Genomic DNA, 22,514 nt, shown 5'->3' on the forward strand with positions numbered 1-22,514 from the left:
AGAGATCCTGTACTTGGAACCAGGCAAAAGGAACTGATGCAGCTGTTCCAAATATTCCTCAGATTTTGCAATACTTAACTGAGATGCTGGACAAAGGCCTATCTTTTTCATCAATTAAAATTCATGCCTCTGCCATTTCGGCTCATTACAATACAGAGCCAACAATCTTTTCTCATCCTTTATTAAAGCAGTACCTCAGAGGAGCCAAAAACTTAAGGCCTCCAAGGAGATCAACAATGCCTGCATGGGACTTCAGCTATGTCTTGGAAAAACTCACCCTGCCTCCTTTTGAGCCAGCTGCTACTGCTGACATAAAGTTTTTATCTTGTAAGACAGCTCTGTTCCTAGCAATAACTTCTGCAAGACTGGTTTCAGAGCTACAGGCACTCATGGCTGTGGAACCTTTTATCATGTTTTATCCAGACAGGGTCTCTCTGAGGACAAACCCAACATTTATGCCTAAGGTGGTGTCCAGTGTGGCTCTTAACCAAACTATTCATCTGCCAACTTTTTATCCAAATCCACAGAACAAGGGGGAGAGAATGCTGCATTCTTTGGATGTACACAGACAACTTAGATTCTACTTGGACAGAACCAAAGTTTTCAGGAAGACAGAGCAATTACTAGTAGCATATGCTGCAGGATCACAAGGAAAGGCTATCTCAAAGCAGACTCTTTCAAAGTGGATAGGGCACTACATTCGTTTCTGCTATTTACACCATGGCAAGCCAGTGCTTAAGGGCATTAGGCCACATTCAACCAGAGCTGCAGCCACTTCAGCAGCCTTTCTCAGGGGAGTACCAACCAAAGACATATTAGAGGCTGCTACTTGGAGTTCAGTGCACACTTTTGCAAAGCAGTATCATCTGCCACTCTACTCTAAATCCAGGGCAGGCTTTGCCACTGCAGTTATGCAGGGCCTCATAGCTGCTCCTAATGCTGTTTAGCTCCAGCCTCCCAACCATAGCTTTGGGACTCTACCCAAATGTAATGACTTCAACAGTGAAACACGAAGAACTTAGTACAGTTGTGTACACTTACCGTAAATGTAGATGTTCGAGTGTACTGTTGCAGTCTAGGTTACCCACCCGCCATCCCCTTTTTTTCTGCTGGAACTTTTCTTTCCTTCTCTGATTTATACAACCTATGTGGTGTATTTGCTTGTAGATGAAGGTAAAGTTTATATTGGTGTATATATATATATATATATATATATATATATATATATATATACATTTTGGCTACCCTTTTGGGGGCACCTGCCATCTGGGGCAAGAAAAACTGAAGAAAATGGCATTGGCTGCTTCTTTTATACCCCTGACGACCTGACGTCAGGGAAGGGGCGATAGCGGCCGACGCAGGACCCAGGACTTTGGAATTCAGGCCGACTGAGGGCAACCTTGCCAACAGGATTACCCAAATGTAATGACTGCAACAGTGAATACACTCGAACATCTACATTTATGGTAAGTGTACACAACTGTACTTTTCTGTTCCTGTGTTTTGTTCATTAACATTAATAAATTAATGTTTTGAGTATTCTCTCTTTTATATTGCATGTTTTTACACTAACTGTTGCATGTAGTGCTGGCTAATGTGTATTGTGTTACTAGTCTGTTTATATTCCTTGTTTCTTCTCTCAAGTAATTCAGTCCGTCCGTGTCTGGAAATGGTCAGTTTGATCCATGCACTACTCTGTTAACTAAACGTAAATAGAGTAAATAAAAGTTTGCTATGTTTTCTTCTGTTAACATGCCTAGATACTGTATAACATTCTAATGAACCACTGTAAAATTTCTGTGCCTACCATTACTTAACTGTATGGTAAACAAATACCTTCAAAAGTAGCTCAGGATTATTTCACCTCATCTTGCATCAGACTTGAAAACAATAGCCAACACCGTAGTGATTTATTTAGTGAACTAGGTAAGCAAAAACAACAATGCAGTAAAGTAGTAGTTTTAGTATTTATTATCAGTGTCAGGTATGTGCATAATATAGGAATAAAATTTACTTCACTGCTTTGGTTTGTATGTTATCTATTTCTGCAGCAAAGCTTTCAGTTCCATTCTGATACATGTTGCTGCAAGTTTGCCATTTTTTAGGTATTTGTCTTTTATTTTTATTACTAATAAACAACTCGTGTTCATTTGAATTGTGACTTGTGCAAGTTAGTTTGCTGAAAACAGGTTGAACGTCCTCAAACTTGTTTTGTGGTAAGGGTCATAGGCAACCCTGTATTTACTAACAACAGACATCTGGGCAAGGCAGCCCCACAAAAAAAAAAAACCTTTATAAACTGAGTTAAAGTAATTTTGCTAAATTGATAAGCAATTCATTTCCTGAACTTGTAATCATGCCTTTCACGTTGATCACTTGAGATTGTCCTTTAGCTTGCTGAAAGACTGGTTAGCACCAAAGTTCTCAGATCAGATATCTTAAATGAAATATAATTGGTAAGGTTGCTGTTTTTGTGAGTACTGTTAGAATAACCGTAGTGGTACATCATACAGTAACTAAAAAAAATCAGTAATGAAACAATTGTTATGCATTTTCTGTTTTGATTTACTTGTTCATTTTTTGTAGGACAAGTCTACCTGCGCCAATGTTTTCCAGAAATGATTTTAGTATCTGGAGTATCCTGAGAAAGTGCATTGGGATGGTAAGTTTAAAACAAGCTCCTTATGAACTGGTCCTTAATATCAGCCAGTGTTGGAATTAACCTGACTCTTGGAGGTACTTTAGCATTAGTCTGTCTGCCTAAACTCTTTATAGTTTGTAGTAATGTAAGTTGCTTAATTTTTTGTGGAGCTGATGTGGATGGGCTTCCAGGAAGTGTGTCATCATTAAGCAAACTCCTCCAGGTTATACTTAGTGATGTAACAGGCTTTGAAATATGTAATAGAAACAAGTGTATGCCTGCGTAACTGTACAGAATTCTGGTATTTTGCTTCATCTGGTTTTCGATTGCCTTTGACCTTTAAGTCACTCCTCTCTACTTACAGTTTATAGCAGCAGAAGGTGGGGAGAATGTGAGCAGTTCAGTTTCTTTTACCACTTGCTCTACTGAAGTCGTTTAGAACCTTACCCATAAATGCATCAGCCAGACTGAATTATTTCACAGTAGAAACAAGGAATATAAACAGACTGGTAACACAATATACATAAGCACTACATGCAACAGTCAGCGTAAAAACATACAATATAAAAGAGAGAATACTCAAAACATTAATTAGAATGTTATATACTATAGCACTCTATTTCAAAATACTGGAACTCCCTTCCTGCCCAACTAATTAAGCAATAACCCACGCCTGGGTGAGGGTAATGCTGGATTTACCCATGGTTGGTGTGGTTTGGTCACGAGGGCGAAGCCCGAGTGGCCAAACAAAGACAACTGTGGGTAAATCCAGCATTACCCACACCCAGCAGTGGGTTATTGCTATTATACAATGACATTATTTAAGGAAAAAAAGTACTTATTTTTCTTAAGTAAAGGCATTTTATAATGCCTCTGTGCTGCCCTTCCGCAGCTGTCTGGAATTCTGCGGCAGTTTTACTGCTCATGCGTATACTTATGCAGTACATCAGAGCTGTGTGTGGAAGCAATGGAGAAAGGAAGATCTCCATTGCTTTTTAAAAGTGTCTCGCTATGTTAAAAGAGTTTAACATAGCGCCACAGCTTAAAAAAAAGCAATGGAGATCTTCCTTTCTCCATTGCTTTTTTAAAACTGTCCCGCTATGTTAAACCCGTTTAACATAGCGACACAGCTTAAAAAAAAGCAATGGAGAAAGGAAGATCTCTGTTGCTTTTTTAAAGCTATCTCACTATGCTAAACCCATTTAACATAACGAGATTACAGCAACGGAGCTCTTCCATTCTCCGTTGCTGTTTTCAAAAAAAAAAGACTTATACTAATGGAAAAAGTCCGGGCGACCTGACCTTTTTCCATTAGTATAAGTCTGATTTACAACGGGCACGCTGACCAATCAGCATGCACATTTTGGAATATTGATGGGGGGGGTCATTGTATAATATCCAATAATTCTACCACTCAATTCAAAAAACTTCTTAAAACTCACTTCATGAACAACAGGCTATGCTCCTGTCTAACCCCAGGATAAAAACCTAGATTCTAGATAACTTCCCTACTCTCCATTAACAAAAGCCAGCTTCACACCCTGATTATGGTCCAAATATAACTATAAGAAATAAAATACATTTCACTGTCATGATAAGCAAGCATTACCAACTACTTAATCTACTTCTCCACTAACTACTAATTTAATTCTACATATAATTTGTTATATTCTTTTTTTTTTAATTTTATTGGTTTTAAATAAATAAATATAAACAATTACGTGTTCTTTTAACATAAAGATATTTACAATTAAAAATTGTTCACATAAGCATTCACATAACAATGTTTAACAAATAAAGTGAAATTACTAAAGCTATATACAAAGACATCCATTGACTTGATTATTCCATATATATAACACGTAGAGAGGTTAAGAGGTTGAAATTTGATTTATATGATGATATTGTCAATCTCTTTTCAACAAATTTTGTAGATTAACCCATATATGATAATTATAAGTTTTTCTAGATGTTCTAGGTATCATAGTTGCGATCTGCAATTGACAAACTTCCATTAGAATTTTCTTAGTCATTATAGGAAGGAGGGAATTCAGATATCTAGTTTCTTGTTATAGTTGTCCTGGCTACTGCCACTATTGCCCAAAGTAAGGAATGTTTAACTTTTTTTACACAACCAGGTATGGGTGTATTGAAGAGCACTAATGATTTGGTCAAAATAAAATTATCTGTGAATATTGCTTGTAGGAGTTCTTTAATGTTTTCCCAAAATACACTTAAAGCAGGGCAGTCATAAAACATATGGTTCCAGTCAATGTTTGCGTTAGACTTACATCTGTTGCAAATATTTAGTTTATCATTAATTGTGTTCATTTGTTGAGGAGTGTAGGAGGATCTATATAAAAATCTCCAGGAATATATTTTCCATTTAAGTGAAAGTGTTGTTTTCCGTGCAGATTCTAATGTATTTTTTATCTAGATCCCTTGGAAGTGTGTTATTAACTGTATAAAAATTGTTCCAGAAATTAGCAGGACAACAATATGTTTCTTCTCTGATAAGTCTGTATATAAATGACATGTTTGACTAAGTTTGTTTATGTTGAATAAAATTTGTCATATTCTAAATGTACTATGTAATGTCATCCCGTAAACTACTCAGTTACTTTCTGTAATACTTGACCAATTAAACACATTGGACTGTCGGGATAGGACAGTACTACCAACTAGTTTATCTTCCAACTGTTGAATGGATTCTGTATATAATATGTCATGTTCTGGAGGTATCATGTAATGTCTTCTCTAAGTTGTTCTCATTTACTTGTAAATTATGTAATATGCTGTCAGTGTTAAAATGTTAACTCCACGAATGTAAATATCTATCTTTGTGAACTGGTCATTTATGTAATTAGAGCTTTTTTCCCCGGGTCTTCACTGAAAAGGGACCTGTGTCCAGTTGGACTTCCCCGGTTAACAAATATAAAATAAATAAATAAAATGAATTAAGATAGAGATGGTTTAACATTGTCACATGTCACCCCTTATTTTGTATCAGGCCTCAGAAAGAAATACAGTAGATTTGATTAGGCAAATTAATTGATACCTAGGGTAGTTTGAATAGTCAATCTGTTTGGATAATCAAACATATAACTGAACCAGATAAAAAACTTCTAAAATCTTTTTTTTTTCTGCATGTAGGTAATTCACTTTTCAAACATTCAGTGATTCCAGTGGACAGTAAAGAATGTTTTTCACACACAAGCTGGCTACAAGCCGAAAAAACATGCACAAGTGAATATGTATAATGCTTACATTTTCAGACTTTATGATTTTTTCATACCCAAAAACTTTGAAAGGCCTCATTCAGATAATTGACGTTTCAGATAATCGACTCTCTACTGTACTGCGTGTAAGCATAAGTATGCTATTACAGTAGCAGTTTGCATCTCTTTAGTAGGGGGTTTATATGAGTGTCTTTTAAGGTTAGCTAGGAGAGTTTCCCCAGGACAAAGGACTTGATGCACACCCTGTCACAGGTGGAATACTCTTCTTCTGACAAAAAAGGCATAGTAGGAATGAGTCCATGTCAAAAAATCTGGGGAACAGATACATCTCTCCTACCAAATGGAAGAAAATGCCCCCAAACACTTGAAATCCATATTGAATGGCCCGTCATCTGCTGTAAATCACCTGTTACTTATTAAAGAAATCAAGAGCTGATATGGAATGAATTAACTTAAAGGAAGTTGTCTTAACACATCCGATAAGATTGTAGCTTTTCAAGGACGGTCTACTGCACCAAACCACATACTTATGTTTCACTTTTTCTGTACGGAAGTTGTCAACAACACATTGGCAAACCACATAACATCAGTAACTATGTATGCTTTAATGCAACAACAATTCCTGGATTCAATCACAAAGCGCACACAGTTTTGCTGTTTCCAGGGTCATATTAGCTGTTGATTCCATACATAATGTTTCAACAGTCTCATTAATGCAGGAAGTCTGAGCAGCACTCCTTTGACTTTTTTTTACTTTATTTGTCCACTTTTACACTATGAACATAGTCTTTTGTTTTTTTTTTTTTCATTTTCATTTGTAGATGGGAAGACGATGACTAAACATAGCAGACACCTTTAATATTTATGACATTTAGGTCCTTCCAAAAAATGTCATATTCTTTGCCTTCTGAAAAAGTCAGGCTTGCTAGCCTTTTCCTTTTTTGTACCAGCATGTTTTTGTATTTTTTTATTTTATTTTATACATTTTTGTAACCAGATCTTTCAACTGGGTTGAGGTCCATTTTCAGTTGATGCCCAGGACCGATCTGAAATTAAGTGACTTGCGCATTGTAACAGAGGAGGCAAATGGAGATGCATGTAACCAAAGCTAAAAACCACAGGGTGAAGCTCATAGTGACTCATGGACTTAAGCATCTTCACTAGACTGCCAGACAAAACTTAGAACTCTCCCCAGCATGGGACTGAATTCAGGAGCATCATTATTAGTACAAGCTGTTAACTAGCAGACCACCAGAAGCTTACCAAGGGGCTTGTTTATCAGTTCAGCTTGTTGCCAGTTACAAAGCTTTCTGACTCCTCCTCTCCAACCTTAGATGCAGTCCTGAAACTTATCACTGAAGGAGGAAGCCTAGTGAGTCATCTAGAGCCCAAGCACTGAGAAGGTTATCCTGCTGAGACCTTTCCCTGCAGCAGTAGTATTCTGTGTTGCAGTCTGTTCAGCTTGTTCATATTTGTTTATGCAGACATGCTACTCAAAATGACTTGATATATTTATTACTTAGGACTGTTCAAGTTGATGTACCTTAGGACTTGTATTACAGCAACAGCCTTGACCACGTTTCATGGAACATACCCTAGTCTTAATATTTGTTTATTTATAGCCATATTACTTACGCTTTGTTTTATTCACACTTTATTGTTTCTTTTTTGTGCATTCTGGTTTTGTCACTTATACTGTGATTTGGATGCAAACATAGTAGTGCATTTGATCTGACAGATGGACTCACAGTTCCAACCTCCCCTTCATACCATCTAGAACAAGATTTGCAACTACAATCCTAATTTCAGGCAACATAGATGGGAGCAAAAGTGTTCCACCTGTAATCCAGTAAGCTTTTTATTACCTGCTCTATGAACTGCCTTCTTTTCCCAGAGGCAACACCATTCTTCTGCTTATTACTTAGTTCCTTAGCTTTTTTTTTTTTTTTTTTTTTTTTTTTTTTAATTATTATTCTCTTGCATACCTTGTCCACCAGAACTCAGCTCATACCTTGTGAACAAATTTGCTGCCCCCATCCTGCCTAGTAGTTCCTTTGCTGGGGTGATGCTTCTGACCACTCTTCATTATGCAGTTTTTTCCTTTTCTTCTTGCATAAAAAATGCTGATTGTTTAGATCAGTCTCAAGAGAAATGTTAATTGTCTCTAGAGATGTACAGCACTCCTTGCTGATGGCTGCAGTCATATTACCAAAACACTGTCTGAAGACTAGACTCATGACTTTTAAAATTGTATGGACTGAAGTACCTGACTGTACTGTTTACGGTCTGGATTCTGTTAGAATTTGTGGCATCAGAGGTTCAATGGGGTTAAAACTGGAGTGCTGGCTCAACCCTAGAAGAAGCAGAGGATTTCAATCCCAGCAGGTTTCACTCTAGGTGGAGATGTAGACATACAGCAGTCTGTTGGGTTCAGTTAGTTATGTAAGTAAACATTTCTGTTATAAGAGCCACCAGACAGGTAGGAACATCTACATATTAAAACAATCCAAAAAGCAGTTTATGCGAAAACTACCCATGGTGTAAGCACTCATAAGAGAAATATACCTCCAGTATTCTCAACCCCTTAAGTTGTCGCATCTCACTATGCTATTTCATTTGGCTCACCTGATTTCAGTGGAGGTAGCTGATACTAGGAATGCAATGTTTATGTTCCGTGACAGAAGTGTGTCTGCTGCAGAAGGTGAAAAACATAAACAAAACCCATTGACTGAAACCCTAGGAATAAGAGTATTTGTTAGTGGTGGGCTTGGCTGCATTTTGCTCCCTCTACAGAGGTCTGCATCACCAAAACTGAACAGTACATGGACCAAGTTTTATTGATTGTTCTGCATATACCTCTTGAAAATTGCTATATAGCTGTTTGGGTTTTTCATTGGGTTTGTTGTGCAGAACCTCTGGCTTGTTGCATTGGAAGTAATGATGCCAGGTGTTTCTTTGTTTTGCAGCCTCCACTATTGTGTTTTACTTTTCTTTGTGTTTGCTTTTATCAGAAGGCAACATTCTTTTCCTCAATCTACTTCCCATGTTGAATGTGAACATTCTCCTAATCTAGATTAGAAGTATGGCCCATATTTTAAGGGTAGCAAGATGTTCTCCAGTTTGATTCTCGTCTGGGGTGCCTTTTTTATGGATTCTGCATGTTCTCCCTGTGGTCGTGTGAGTTTGCTCTGCATTTTCCGATTTCCTCTCACACTCCAAAGACATGCGGCAGGTGGATTGGACACACTAAATTGGCCCTAGGAGCATGTGTGCATGCGAGTGAGTGTTATGGATTACCACCGCAGCAGGGCTAGCCAACTGGCAGTGTAAACCTTGGCTCAAGATGATTGTCACTGTTGAAGTGACACCCTGACTCCATGTGCAAAAGTGGGAAAAGGGGTTGAGGATGGATGGATATTGCAGACGTTTACAATGTTTTAGTGATGCCATTTTCTGTGAGGACATAAGCACATGTATAGTGATGGCAGACATTGCTGGGCCCACTAGTTTGCATGTTTCCCTATTTAATGTAAGAGTTCTTTATTCATTTATGTTGTCACTGTCCCCATCCTGTTATAGGGTTACCACCTGTCCCACTTTGCGAGGGACAGTCCCTCTTTGGGCAGTTGTGTCCTGCAAAAAATTGAAAAATGGCAAATGTCCTGAGATTTTAGGACAAAATTATTTCCTACATTATATTTAATAGTTGCATAAAACAGTTTTTCTGTATCGGAAACACCTAAATATTATAAGAAACAGAGCAAGCAACCAAAATACTACAAGAATAAGCTTTAGTTAGGCTAAAAAGTGAAGTTCTGAAATTTGTACTGGCCGTGGGTATGTTTTGGCGTGCAAAATCTGAAGTTTGTACCAAAAATGTCCCACTTTGGGCATTTGAAAAGGTGGCAACCCTATCCTGTTAGTAGAATTCTTTCACCGTGGATTAGCACAGAAAAACTACTTAGTAAGTTTGTACAATAATCTAATTTTGAATAAGAATGAATGAATAAACTGCATTAAAAACACTGCACAAAAAGGCTTTTTGTCTTGTTGAAAGTAAACATGCATGGTATACAAAAATATTGCATTTTTCAAAAGTGCATCATCTTAAACATACCACCAATGAAAAAATGCTTACAGGTGTCTAATAGAAATTACTGTGTAATAACAAAAAGGTAACGTTTATTTGAAAGTAATAGTGGCAGATCACTTGTTATATTTGCTTCAAACGATTTAAGTACTGCATAATACCTCAAGACTGATCTAATTGGTGATTTATCAAGCACCCTATGTTCACAGTGCTGTGCTGGTATTTATTTTTTCAAGGTAGTATTCCAGACAGGCAGTTCTTCTATTAACAGAAATAATGCATGATATGCAACTCCAAGTCTGTAATCTGTTACTTACATAATGTGACAGTTAGTCACAGATAGTATGAAATGTAGTTTATCAAGCAAACATTTGTGTACATGTATGTCTGTTTGGTATAGAGGTGAGGTAAGCTAAGGTTTAAGTGAAATGTGGAGAGGGTAGAATTATGGGTATGAAATATGACGTAGTTAAGGGGATTAAGTTCCGGAAGGCTAATGGGATTGGGCCATTATACAAGTCTGTGTTGAGGGATATTTAGTCTCTTTGGTGTGGATGTTTGAATGCATAGGTGCCATTTACCTATGCCCAAGCGACCAGAGAAACTGTGTGATGTGAGGTCAGGTAGTGCTAAGTTATTACAAAGTAAATTTAGTATTTTATAGGTGTTAGCGGATAATGTTGGTAGTTACTATTTTACTGGTTGGTCCATTTGGATGGCTTTGTCATTTGTGAGAATGTTATGTAAGTGCAGCATTTGTTTGTTTTAAGTGTGGATTTTTTTTTTTAACCGATTATGATTGCTGACTTGATGGGGATCTCAGCGTGGCATGCAGTTTAGTGGTTAGATGTTTAGTAATTGAAATGAGTTAGGGCTTAGTTTTTGGTTAATGGGGATAGTGGGTCTCAGCCATGTACTGCTGAGTTGTCATTTCGTGGTGGTTGCTTAGGCAACAAAGAAATGGAGATGCTGCATTGGTAGGGCTGGGTTGATGTAATGCAACATGGGGCAGGCTGGACAGCAGATTAGGCTGCACTTGGTCATTAGCGTTTACACCTTATAGTAGTTTATAAATAAAATAGTATTAACTATGTAGGCTATCCAAGCAGTAGCTGTTTTAAATGGAAATGGCATTCCTGGAAGACAAGGACGTGTCTTCTAGACAAATATCAAGAGAGCTGGCAGTGTGGTGGTGGGGTGAAACAAGCTGAAGGCCAGGAATAACTGCTTGGCAGGAAGGAGGGTGGATTGCCAGGTTAGGGCTGAATAGTAGCGTGCAGCATGCTGTCTTTGCCTCATGGCTGTCTAGGTTTCAAAAAATGTCCAGTTTGCCTGGTAGTGGCTGTTCCTTTTAGAATCTGTGGTTTTCTGGAAGAGCAGTAGGGAGGGAAGGTGCTGTATATAAAAAACAAAAGAAATAAAAGCAGGACATACATTTGATTCAGCCATTCATCTGCATGATATCACAAATTCTGTACACTGGCAATTCTCAGGGTTAAGGTAGTAATGTTCGGTCGTTTTGTAATCTGAGCCTCTTCCTTTCCTTGACATTTTGTCCAGATTGCGCTACATGTTGAGAGGTATGCTTCAGTTTATTTAATAATGGGTCGCATAGTTCTGTTTGTGCAAGGACAAATCTCAACAGAATAATGGACAAACTCAGAAATATTCAGGGACACACTGATAATTTTTTAGTAATTCATTTTAGCAGAATAGGAATATGTAAATTGACATGTATTTCAGAAGTAAGGAAGCCTGTAACGCATAATTTAGGTTGTTATTTATTAAGTGCCCTTACTACCTTGTCTCTATAAGTCACTGGCTTAGGAGGGAGTAAGAGGGATTATAAGTCATTGTTATAGAAGGGATTAAGAGGGACAGAGCTGGAATTTGAGTCATAATCAGATACATGTGTGAAGGTCAGGAGAGATTAAGAAATAAGGCTGTTTGTTGGTAAAAATAAAAACTGCTGCTCTTCTGTAATTCTTGTTTTGTGGGGACATTACAGTTAAAGTAACAGGTAAGGTGTTTTGGTGGTTTTGACCAAAAGTTTGGTTTTGGACATCAGGTCCTTCATTTTGGTTGCTCATGCTAAGTTATTTAATTTTAATCCTGGCTTGGCAATAATGATGTAGATGTGGTAAGTTCTTGTTTACACTAAGTGGGTTTGGGTACTGAGTGAGGGCAATGGGTCAGTGGTGCATTGCATCATTTAGGATGTCAAGGCATTTTTTAAGGGGTTGTTGGGAGGACTTGGGAAGAATAAATTAGAGAAAGGTTGGAGGGGTAAAGTATTGTCATGTTTGTTCTCAAGTTTTTTCTTTATATTTCTGGATGCTGGAAGATCAGTGGGCAAACATTGTGCCCCAAGCAGAAGCATTGTTTCAAGACTTGGCAGCTCCAGCTTCAGAGACTCTACCACCAATGAATGTAGGTTCTGCAGTGGCAGTTTAGATACTGAATGAAGGAGAGCTTGTTTGGAGAAATTGGGGAAAGAGGAAGTCAGATAGATTTTAACAAGGTCAAGAGACAGGCAGAGCACTTCAGCCAAGGGAGCAACCATAATTTCCTACAATTAATTCTTTAACCTCTACGGCTGAAGGGCTTGAAGACATGAATATTGCTTAAGAATACAGGTTGACATTTTTTTTTGCAAGAGCTGAGTGCTAGTGATAGGTTAAGGAAGGGCTGGTTAATCCACTTAGTACAAGTTTGGCATTAGATGTGATGCATGGGCAAAGTATGCCCATTTCAGGGTCAGATTTATTTCTGATGTCACATATTCCACTGTCTCTTAAATAAAATAATTTACTTAGGAGTAGGTGGATATTTTAATTTGATGGATGCTGATGAAGCTCAGAGATTAGTAGAAGTGGAGTCACCTGGAGCTTAAATTTGGCAGCAGCATTAATGGTGTTAGGAAGAAGGCAGTTATGGAGGTGTAGGGCAAGGTCTTGGGACAACTGGGTCCTGGGTTTCATGTATATGATGGCTGTTATTTTGGAGAAAGATTCTTGTCAAGGTTTGCCATTGTTGGCTTATTTTCTTATAGTTAGGGAGGCCCAGCATGTGTGGGGTAATGCTTGGTTATGGTATGACCAGCATTTCAGGAAGCTTAAGGTGGTGGATAAATCCATTAGGTGGGAGTCGCATCATGCATGTGGTTTGGCACCATGGTTTATACTTTATAGGATGGGCAGACATAATAGAGGAGGAGCAAAAGTGTGGCATTGTTAGTCTTTTAATACAGGTAAATGTACTTGGCCCTCTTATCAATTTTGTTTATTGCTGCTCAGTGTGTATGTGTGGGAAGGAGCAGTGTCTCATGGGGCTAATTCATTTTGGAAGAAGGAGAATTCTGGTGCTGCATTGCAGCAGGATAATGTCAGACAAAGTACTATAGGAACAGTCAGTCCCAGAGGTGGGGGGAATTTTCATCCATCAAGGGGCAAGTTGTCATCAGGTGAGGTATTTGGCAGGCCATTAGGGCAATATGCGGAGGAGTTGGTTTAATGTTTTGCAGTGGGTTTTGGTATACAGTCATGAGTTGGGAGTACTGAATTCCTAAGAATTTGAAGTCGGTTAGGGATAAGGAAGAAGTGGCGGTTGCTTTGCTTCACAGGGGGGTAGGAGTGGGTAGAGTTTTGGGTCCATGTGTGTTGCCACTGTTTGTTTTCACATATCGACTTTAGATTTGGTACCTAATAAGAGAAAAGGATTCATTTGATTCACCAGTTGTCTTTTCCTCAGGGTGGATCTGTTAATGATCACTTTCCTTTGGGTGGATCTGGTAAAGATCATATTGGAAGGAGGGATACCCATGTTCAGTATGCATCATTTGATGCAGTTAGTATTGTTAAAATGTTTATGGATCCTTGGTTGATTAATTTGGATATTGAGGCAGCCTTTCATTTGCTGTTTATTTGTGAAGCTGATTGGCCCTGGTTAGGTATGTATTTGGCAGGAAAGTTTATAGTGTATTATTTGGATGATTTTTTTGGGGTGTCAGAGGCAGGTTTGGCTAAGCAGACATTTGTTTATTTCTATTTTGAATTAGGTGTGCTGTTGGTGTCCAAGAAAGCTGAGAGACTGAGTAAATTTATTTTTTTTGCATGGAACTGGATGTGGAATGGGGATATTATTTTGTTTACCTGTTGACAAGGTTTATAAATTGAGTGAGAAGTTGAATTTATTTGAGAGGAAAGAAAAGGTGAGAGCTAAAGAGGTGCTGGACTTATAAAACTTGCTGAATTTTGCATTTAGAACTATGGGCCAAGTAAGACGTTTAATCAATTTTTACCATTTTTATTGGTTGGGGGGAGTAAGCATCGCTAGGTTACAGTGTTTAGTAAAGTGAAGCAGGATATTGTGTTATGATTGTTTTTGAAAGATTTCAGTGGTATTTCTTTTTGGCAATGTGATCGGTATCATCTGAGTATTTACATTTATGTATGAGTGCAGTAGTTTGCACTACATCGGCCATTAGAATGGCTTGCATCATGGAGGGAGTTGTCATTTGGCAGGAGGATTTGCAGAATCAGAAAACTGTTTTCCATTCAGGTAATGAAGAGTAGTTGTGCTAGTGTTGGCAAGGAAGATATCTAGGTCAGAGATGGTTCAGTTGGTTTTGTGCAAGTTTAATATTGTTCTTTTTAAAGATTAATTTATTTTCAGCTAAGTATTTGCCAGGGAGGTTGCATACAGTGGCTGATAGTTTGCTGTTTTCAGTTCGACAGATTTCTTCTGTTGGTGCCAGAGACAGGGTTACTAGTGGTTGGCAGTACCAGAGGCAATATGAAACATTAGAGACTGGGCAACCTGTAGATTGCACCCCGATTGGAGAAAGAACAGTCTCCAGTAGGGTGTAAATCTGCAGGTAAAGCCTGCTGAAAAACAAGTCCGCCACCCATATCAAGCTGCTGTGGAGCTCAGACTGAAAATAACCTAATGTCCACCATTATTTTACGCTCACTAAGCAGCATTTTTGCTGTTTAGTGAGTGTAAAATATAAAAAATGAAGAAGAAAATTTAAAGACAAAGTGTGCATGTATTATATGTGTGTGTGTTTGAGTGTGTGCGTGCATGTGAGTGAGATCGAGATTAATCAAGCCATTATTTTACACTCGCTAAGCAGCACTTTTGCTGTTTAGCAAGTGTAAAAACTAAAAACAGAAAAAAGTGTGTGTGTTTGTAATTGTTGCTGTGTGTGTGTGTGTGTGTGTGTGTGTGTGTGTGTGTGTGTGTGTGTGTGTGTGTATGTTCATAGGTGTGTACTAGGCTATCGGCCCTGGAGACTTTATAAGCCTAGCCCAAGAAGATTACTTGGCATCATGCCACCCAAAGTTAGTTCCCAGTGCCCCTGTCAAGCAAGGCCACTGAAGTGATCCCCGGGGTGAACTTCCTATTGCCCACCCACTCGTCAAGATTTCTCTTAAAGAGGGCCAGTGAATGCTCTGCTTGATGTGAATGGGAAGTTTGTTTCAGAGTATGGGAAATCTTTGGGTTAGGAACCTGTCCCTCCAGCATGTTCTGTTTATTGTGGTCCCTGGAGCATGTGGCACAGAGGGATTGGGATTTCTTTAGGTGAAGCATATCTAGCAGCTCTGGGTCAGACGTGGCTTTGTAGGTCAAGCAGAGATTGCCTCTAAGTAGGCGATAAGAGCCAGAGTATAGCTGGAGTTTTTTGTGTCTGTCCATGTGGGGCATGTGTCTAAGGCCTAAGATCCTCTTAGTGAGGTATTTTTGTGGCCTTTCTAGTTGTTGTAGGTGCTAGTGAGGTAAATACCAAATGGGGTATTGTATTCTATAATAGGTCTAATGAGGAATGAGTAGAGAGGGATTATGACCTCTTTCTTCCTGGACGAGAAACCTTTTGTAATGTGATGTGCCACATAGAAGGACTTTCTGACTACAGTTGCAATGTGGTTATCAAAGGAGAGCTTGCTGTCGACCTGTGTCCCCAGGTGTTTCGTGGACTACCGCCTATGTGGTAGTTCATGGGCACCGAATTTTTCCCAAAGGGAATGACAATGCACTTTTTGGCATTGAGCTTAAGGCCATGGTTCTGGCACCAGTCATTGGTGTCAATGAGGCCTTTTTGTAGAATGTCTACATCAGTTGGAGAATCAATAATGGTTCCCAGTTTGCAATCATCTGTGAACTTGGTCAGCTAGAGTTCCTTTGTGTTGGCTTGAACTTCAGAGAAGTAGATGACAAACAGGAGAGGACTTAGGAACAATCCCTGTGGGTCACCACTTGAAACTGGTTGGTAGTCAGATTTGGAGTCTGCTACTTTCACAGTGTGGGTTTTATCAGTGAGCCGGTTGGCAACCCATCTTATTACGTAGGGGTTTATGCCTAGTTTAGTGAATCTATAATTCCTGAGTGAGGGATGGTGTCGAAGGCCTTGGCAAGATTTGGGTAGGCTGTGTGAACTACCTTGCTCTCATCCACAGCTCTGGTGACAGACTCGAAGAAGTCTATCAGGTTGAGCAGGCATGATCTACCATTCACAAATCCATACTGCGTGGGGTCCAGAGTTTGGAGATTCCCTATGTTTTCATTTATAAGGTCCTTAATTATGCGCTCCATAGCCTTACATATCAGACTCGTCAGACTAATGGGGCAGTAGTTCCCAAGGTCTGTAGTTGGTCCCCCTTTGTGGAATGGGTTAACCGTAGCAGTGCGCCATTTGCTAGGAACAAAGCCTGAAATGAGGCTGTAATTGAACAGGGTACTCAGGTGTGGTGCCAGTTTACTTTGTAATTCACATAGAACACAGCCAGGCATATTATCAGGTCCCATGGAAGCTGTATTCTTGGCTTTGGACAGTGCGTTTTTTCCCTTTGTAGCCGTGATAATCAGGACTTGGAATTCCTCAGATATTGTGATAGGCCCTTTAGGGGGTGACAAGGGGTTAAAGTTCACACTGAACCTGTCAGCCAATATATTGGCAATATCAGTTGGTTCTGTAGATGTATTGTCATTGTGCTATAACTCAGAGCAGATCTGAGTATTGCCATGTAGATTCTTGACATAACTATAGAATGCCTTGTGGTTGCCTTTAGAATCTGCAGCAGTTTTGTTTTCATAGCTAGCTTTAGAGGATTTGATGATGGATCTCAGTTTTTTGCTGAGGCTAACAAAGGAGTTTTTCCAGTCTTGGGACTTCATCCTTTTCTGCAACAGTTTTTTCCTTCTGTTGTAGTGTTTGCTTGTGGTGGGGGACCACCAGATTGGCTTCCTTTTTTAGGAGGAGAGCGTCTTGGTTCTGTTTGGTATGGCCTGTTCCATGCACTTGTGTATGTGCTCATACAGTGCATTGGTGTATGATTCAGCAGTCATGCACCTATTTTCCATTTGCATGGGTGTCATGAAGTTAGCCACTTCTGTTTTTTAGAAGCCCAAAATTGGCTTTAAAGAATTTTTTTATGGTGGTTTCCTTTAGGGAGGTGAGGGTAGGATGTGGCTATCCATGGTGATTAGCTTGTGGTCAGATCTGACCAGGGAGGAGTTGATTTCCGGTGTAGAGCAACGGTCACCCATGTTAGTAATGACCAGGTCATGGCTGTTTCTACCCCTGGTGGGGTTAAGAATGAGTTGGTCCAGGACATTGGAATTAATGAATTCCAGAAAACGTTGAGGAAGTGTGTTGGTAGATGAGTAATTTTCCCAGTTAATGGAAGGGTAGTTAGTCTCCCAGTGTAAGGGTATTGGGTTGTACCCTAATATTTTCCAGTGTGTTTAGGAATGTGGCGTGGGGGTCTTGGGACATGGGGAATCTATAACCGGCTACAACCTGGATTGCAGTTTTACCCAGTGTTAGTTGTACCTGCAGTATCTCCGATGTGTTATGTTGGGCTACTAGTCTGGAGGTGTGCATCTCCTTTATGAATATGGAGACACCCCTGCCTTTAGTGCTTCGGTCCAGGTTTAGGGGCCGAAAGATGTGGTATGAATTATAGCCTGGTAGTGCTGGGGTGCTCTCTGGAGACTTGAACCAGGTCTCAGTCACTGCACAGATGTCAGTGTTCTCCATTTTAAGGAGTTCTTTGAGCGAGTGCATTTTGAGATTTAGACTTCTAGCGTTGAGTAGCATAACCCTCAGATTTCGTTTGCTTGTAGCTGTTATGGTGGTAATTTTGTCTTTAGGGCATTGCCTAAAAAAGACACTATAGGGGTGGCAAGATCCTTGTTCAGTATCCGGAATCCCTGGGGTGACAGGTGCAGGCCATCTCTGGTGAAGCATCGAGGTCTGTTGATCATGTCATCCCAGGCAGACAGATACTGGATCCCATTAGAATGACACCAGAAACTTAGCCAATTGTTGAAGGGAATAATTTTCTGCTTGTACCATTCTGGGTGACGGTAGGATGCTACTCAGAGCTAGGATCATATCTGCCTGGGCTACAAGATCAGAGAGCTCCTCTGTCTCTTTTCATGTAGTCCAGGAAGGTACGTCTCAGGTTGTTCACACCAACATGGACAATGACAGAGTCATATTTGTACCTGTTGTGGAGTGACCTAAGTGCGTGCATTATGTGGCGGATCCTGGCACCCGACAGGCAGCTGACCATAACTTTCTCCTTATTCAGCCTAGTGAGTGGGACATAAGTGTGCCTTACTATTGAGTCACCTATGACTAGTGTATTGGGTAAATGGTTTTGCCTTATGGGCTTTGGTTGAGTGCCACATTGTCTATTATCTCAGAGTTTGTGCTGTGATGTGCTGGTTGTTTGCATTTCTGCCTCTGAGATCTCTATTTGGGCAGATTTTTATTGAGAACCTCCGGGAAAGTAGGTGTGTGTTTTGTGTTACTATGTGAGGGTTGCGGTTGTGTATGGTCTGGAGGGCTATGTGTTGAATGTGGTTGGGTGCAGGTGTTATCCTTCTCCTCTTGACTGGCTAATCCAATCTTGGCTGGAGAATGCTTGGCTTCCAATTTGGCTATTTATGTCCATCTCTCACAAGTCATAGTGTTGGGAGGTAAGAGGATAGGGTTGTTTGTGTACATGAGGCAGTTGCTACACTGCCTCAGGATGCCCAAGTTCACCAAGTTGACAGGAGAAAGCACAGGGAACTGACCTTTAGACATGCCTGGATATGAGCTCACTATATTAAGTACTGAAAACTTTTACAGGAAAAATGTCACTCAGAGTGTCTGAGTCTGTACAGAGCACTGCCAAACACTTGAGGGGAAACCAATACAAAGACCCTGAAAATTTAAGGATGAAGTATTTAGGAAGATATTCTGAAGTTAGGAAGAAATGAAGCAGTACTTACTGAAAATAAAGAATTAGCTTGTCGAGAATGATGAAAAGAGGGGAGTCACATGAATGCCTACTGTCTGGCTACTACTAGTGCTGGTCTCAGCACAGCTTCACTCTGTTGGGATACAATACTTTGCTGCTTCTCTCACCAGAATGTATGTTTCTGTCTGTGTGTGAGCATATGTGTGCTTGCATGCACAAAAGAAAGGTGTGTGCAAGTGAGTGAAAGAAAGAGAGAGTGAAAAGTGGAATCGATGAACAGTGTTAGCAGCAGCAGTAAAGATGTTTGCGTTCCTCTTGACCTTTTATCTCAAATGTCTGGATAAATTCTAAAATAAAGTGGAAACAAACGCTCAAAATAGACCTTATTTTGAATACTTATAAAAAACACAAATTTGCTTGAATAATAGTTCTTGTGTTAGTATGCATTTTCTGAAATGCAAGAGTGTGCGTGTTGAGAGAGAGATTGATGGGCCAGTGGCAGCAGCAGTAAAGAGGTTTGTATACCTCTCAAACTTTTATCTCAAGAAATCTGGATTAAGCCTGAAATAAAGGTGGAACAAAGGCTCAAAAATAGGAACAGATTTTAATTGTTACAAAATTACAAAGCAGCTTAAATAATAGGATTTGTGTTAACATGATAAAGTCAAATGTATGTCATTATTTAGTGACTTCAATCCCCAATGACTGACAACAAACCACACATTTTGGGAGTAAGGGTCCAAAAAATAAAGTACATTTCTAGATTTTTTTTTAAAAAATGATATATTTTGGATGTAAACCTCCAAAACCATTTACATATACTATAGCAACTTTGAAATGAAACATTAGCAGAGGAAATATTTTACATCAACTCAAAAATATATATAAAAAAATAGTATAGTAATAAAAATTTGGGTGGTGCAGAGGTTAGCATTGTTGCCTTACAGCAACAGGTTCTCCAGTTTGGTTCTCATCTGTGGTGCCTTTTGTGCATAGTCCTCCATAAGTTCTGGTTTCCTCCCACATTCTAAAGAAATGCGTCTGGAGCGTTTCTTTCTGGGCCTCTGCTGAAAGTAGTCTCTTTCCTAGTTGGACTTTCCTGGTAAACAAATGTTAATTAAATAAATAAAAAATAAATAAAACACAATTTTACAAACAGCCCATTCTCTAAGAGCAATAATGCCCTCCAGGGTGTGTGTTATTGTGGAAATAATGTCCTTCCAGGGATGTAGAGTCCTTCCACCTGTGGCGTCGGGTCTCAGAACACCCTTGGGTGGGTATTTATTATTTCCACAATGAGACACAATCTGTTGGGTATTATTGTTTGCTTGGCAGGTGATAGTGAGTGGATTAGTGACTCAGTCTTGGTCCAAAGCTGTGAAGAGATCTTACAGATGTTCTTCGTGTTTCACTGTACTTTCTGCATTGTCAGCCTTTGTCATTCATGTGGCAGCTTCCTATTGGTCAGAGCGATTGGTTCTTACTTGACTGATTTCAGAAAAGCTGTTATCCTTGGCCATTCTTTTATTTATTGGACAGAGAAGCATGCAGACATCAGACCGCATAGCACCATGTTAGGTTTTGACCCTTTGAAATGGGAAGCTATTTGGTGGTATTGTAAAGGGATGCATTGAATAAAGTTGTTTTTATGATAAATTCTTTATATCTGGGTAGAGGTTCTATCAGTTTAGTTTTGTATACGTTTAGAGGTAATGATCTTGGTTTGGTGCCAGAAAAAAAGGCTGCTTGGACAGAGTATGTGTGATTTGGTTGTTTTGAGACAGAGGTTTAGGAATGTATCGTTTGTTTGGTCGGAAATTTTACCAATATTAGTTTGGAGGCATGTTAAATGTTTTAAAGCTTTAGAGGTAGCTCTTTGTTTTGTCAACCATAAAGTGGCAATAGCTCTTGGTTCATTGGGTGTTAAGATATTATCTCACTGGGATTTGGAGGACAGGGATCTGTTATGGTATAGGGAGGACAAGGTACATTTGAGTGAGTTTGGCCTTGGCTTATGTAAGTTGAATATTTCTTTGGTGTTGCGGGACATGTTGAAAAATGGTGGATGAGGTTTGTAGGGAAAAGGGGGAACAACTTGTGATCTAGGCTACTAGGGTAATGGTAGAAGGGCCTAGTTTAGAGAGGACCCCCTCTATCCCCCCATTTCTTATGATGGAGAGAATGCTGGTTTAAGTGAGTGGTGACACGTTGCTCTGGTTAGGATGCTTGTTTTTGTGGATGGATTGTGGTTACGCTTCTGTTCTGGCAATATTTAGTGGTGAACAGTTTTACGTTGCCGTTGTAGTTAATGTTTACATGTTGTTAATTATACATTTAAGTAAACTTTATATTCTTTATGCTGTTACAAAGTTTCTAATAAGTGGTCATACTGGCTATGTTGGTCTGGTTTATTGTACTGGACAGGGATATATGTGCAAATTTAGTTTGCCAGGCAAATGTATTTGTACATGTATGCCTGCTTGGCATTGAGGTAAGATGAGTTAAGGTTAAGTGAAAGGCAGAGTGGGTGAGATCCTTGATGGGGATGTGATGTAGTTAAGGGGAGGAAGTTCAGGGAGAGTGTTGGGAAACATTATATATGTCTTAGGCTTAGAGGTATTTGGTCTCTTTGATGTGGGTGTTTGAATGCACCTCTCCCTCCTTCCATTTTGTAAAGGTGGTGATCGCTGGATAATTTTGAAGAAAGGTTTGCTGAGCTACACTGGGGTTTTGGGGCAGTGGTAGAGGGATCTGCTTTAGTGAGGACTCTTTTCTCATGGTAGTTCGGATGCTGGTTTGAGTGAGTGGTGACATGCTGCTCTGGTTAACTTGCATGTTTCAGTGGGTCAGTTGTGGTTGTGCTACTGTTCTGGCAATATTTAGTGGTGAGCCATTTTTATGCTGCCATGATGGTTAATGTTTATATGTTAGCTCTATGTTTAAGTAAATCTTATGTGCTGTTTTTAAGTTTCTAATAAATGGTTGCACTTGCTATGCTTGTCTGTTTTATTGTCTTGGGAAGGGGTTATATGTACAACTTGTGCAAGCTGACTTTTGACAGCCATTTGGAAAGTGTGGATGTGTCTAAGCTGGCCTGTCTTGAAGGCCATTTTATAATTTTATTTTGTAACTGTGATTAGATTATAATTGATTCTTTGGGAAGGTAATGAATGCATTAAAATTATTTTTAAGTAGTATGTCTTTCAGACCATTTGTAATTGTTATCAGATATTGGTTAGACAGAAGGATTTGCTTTGTTTTCTTTGCTGACCTGGTCGGAGCCTCTTTCTGTT

General features: G+C 39.3%; 1 protein-coding gene across 1 annotated transcript in view; it reads left to right on the forward strand.

Annotated features, from left to right (window-relative positions):
• Window positions 1-22,514, forward strand: part of OSBPL1A (oxysterol binding protein like 1A) — a gene marked incomplete in the record, with an annotated part of 2,690,541 nt that overhangs the window by 2,127,783 nt on the left and 540,244 nt on the right. Inside the window, 1 exon segment of the mRNA XM_044065352.1 lies at window positions 2,587-2,662. Coding sequence (XP_043921287.1) covers window positions 2,587-2,662 — 76 coding nt within the window.

This window comes from Protopterus annectens, chromosome 3.part0 (genome assembly GCF_019279795.1).
Source record: "Protopterus annectens isolate FY-2018-M chromosome 3.part0, PAN1.0, whole genome shotgun sequence".
NCBI lineage: Eukaryota > Metazoa > Chordata > Ceratodontiformes > Protopteridae > Protopterus > Protopterus annectens.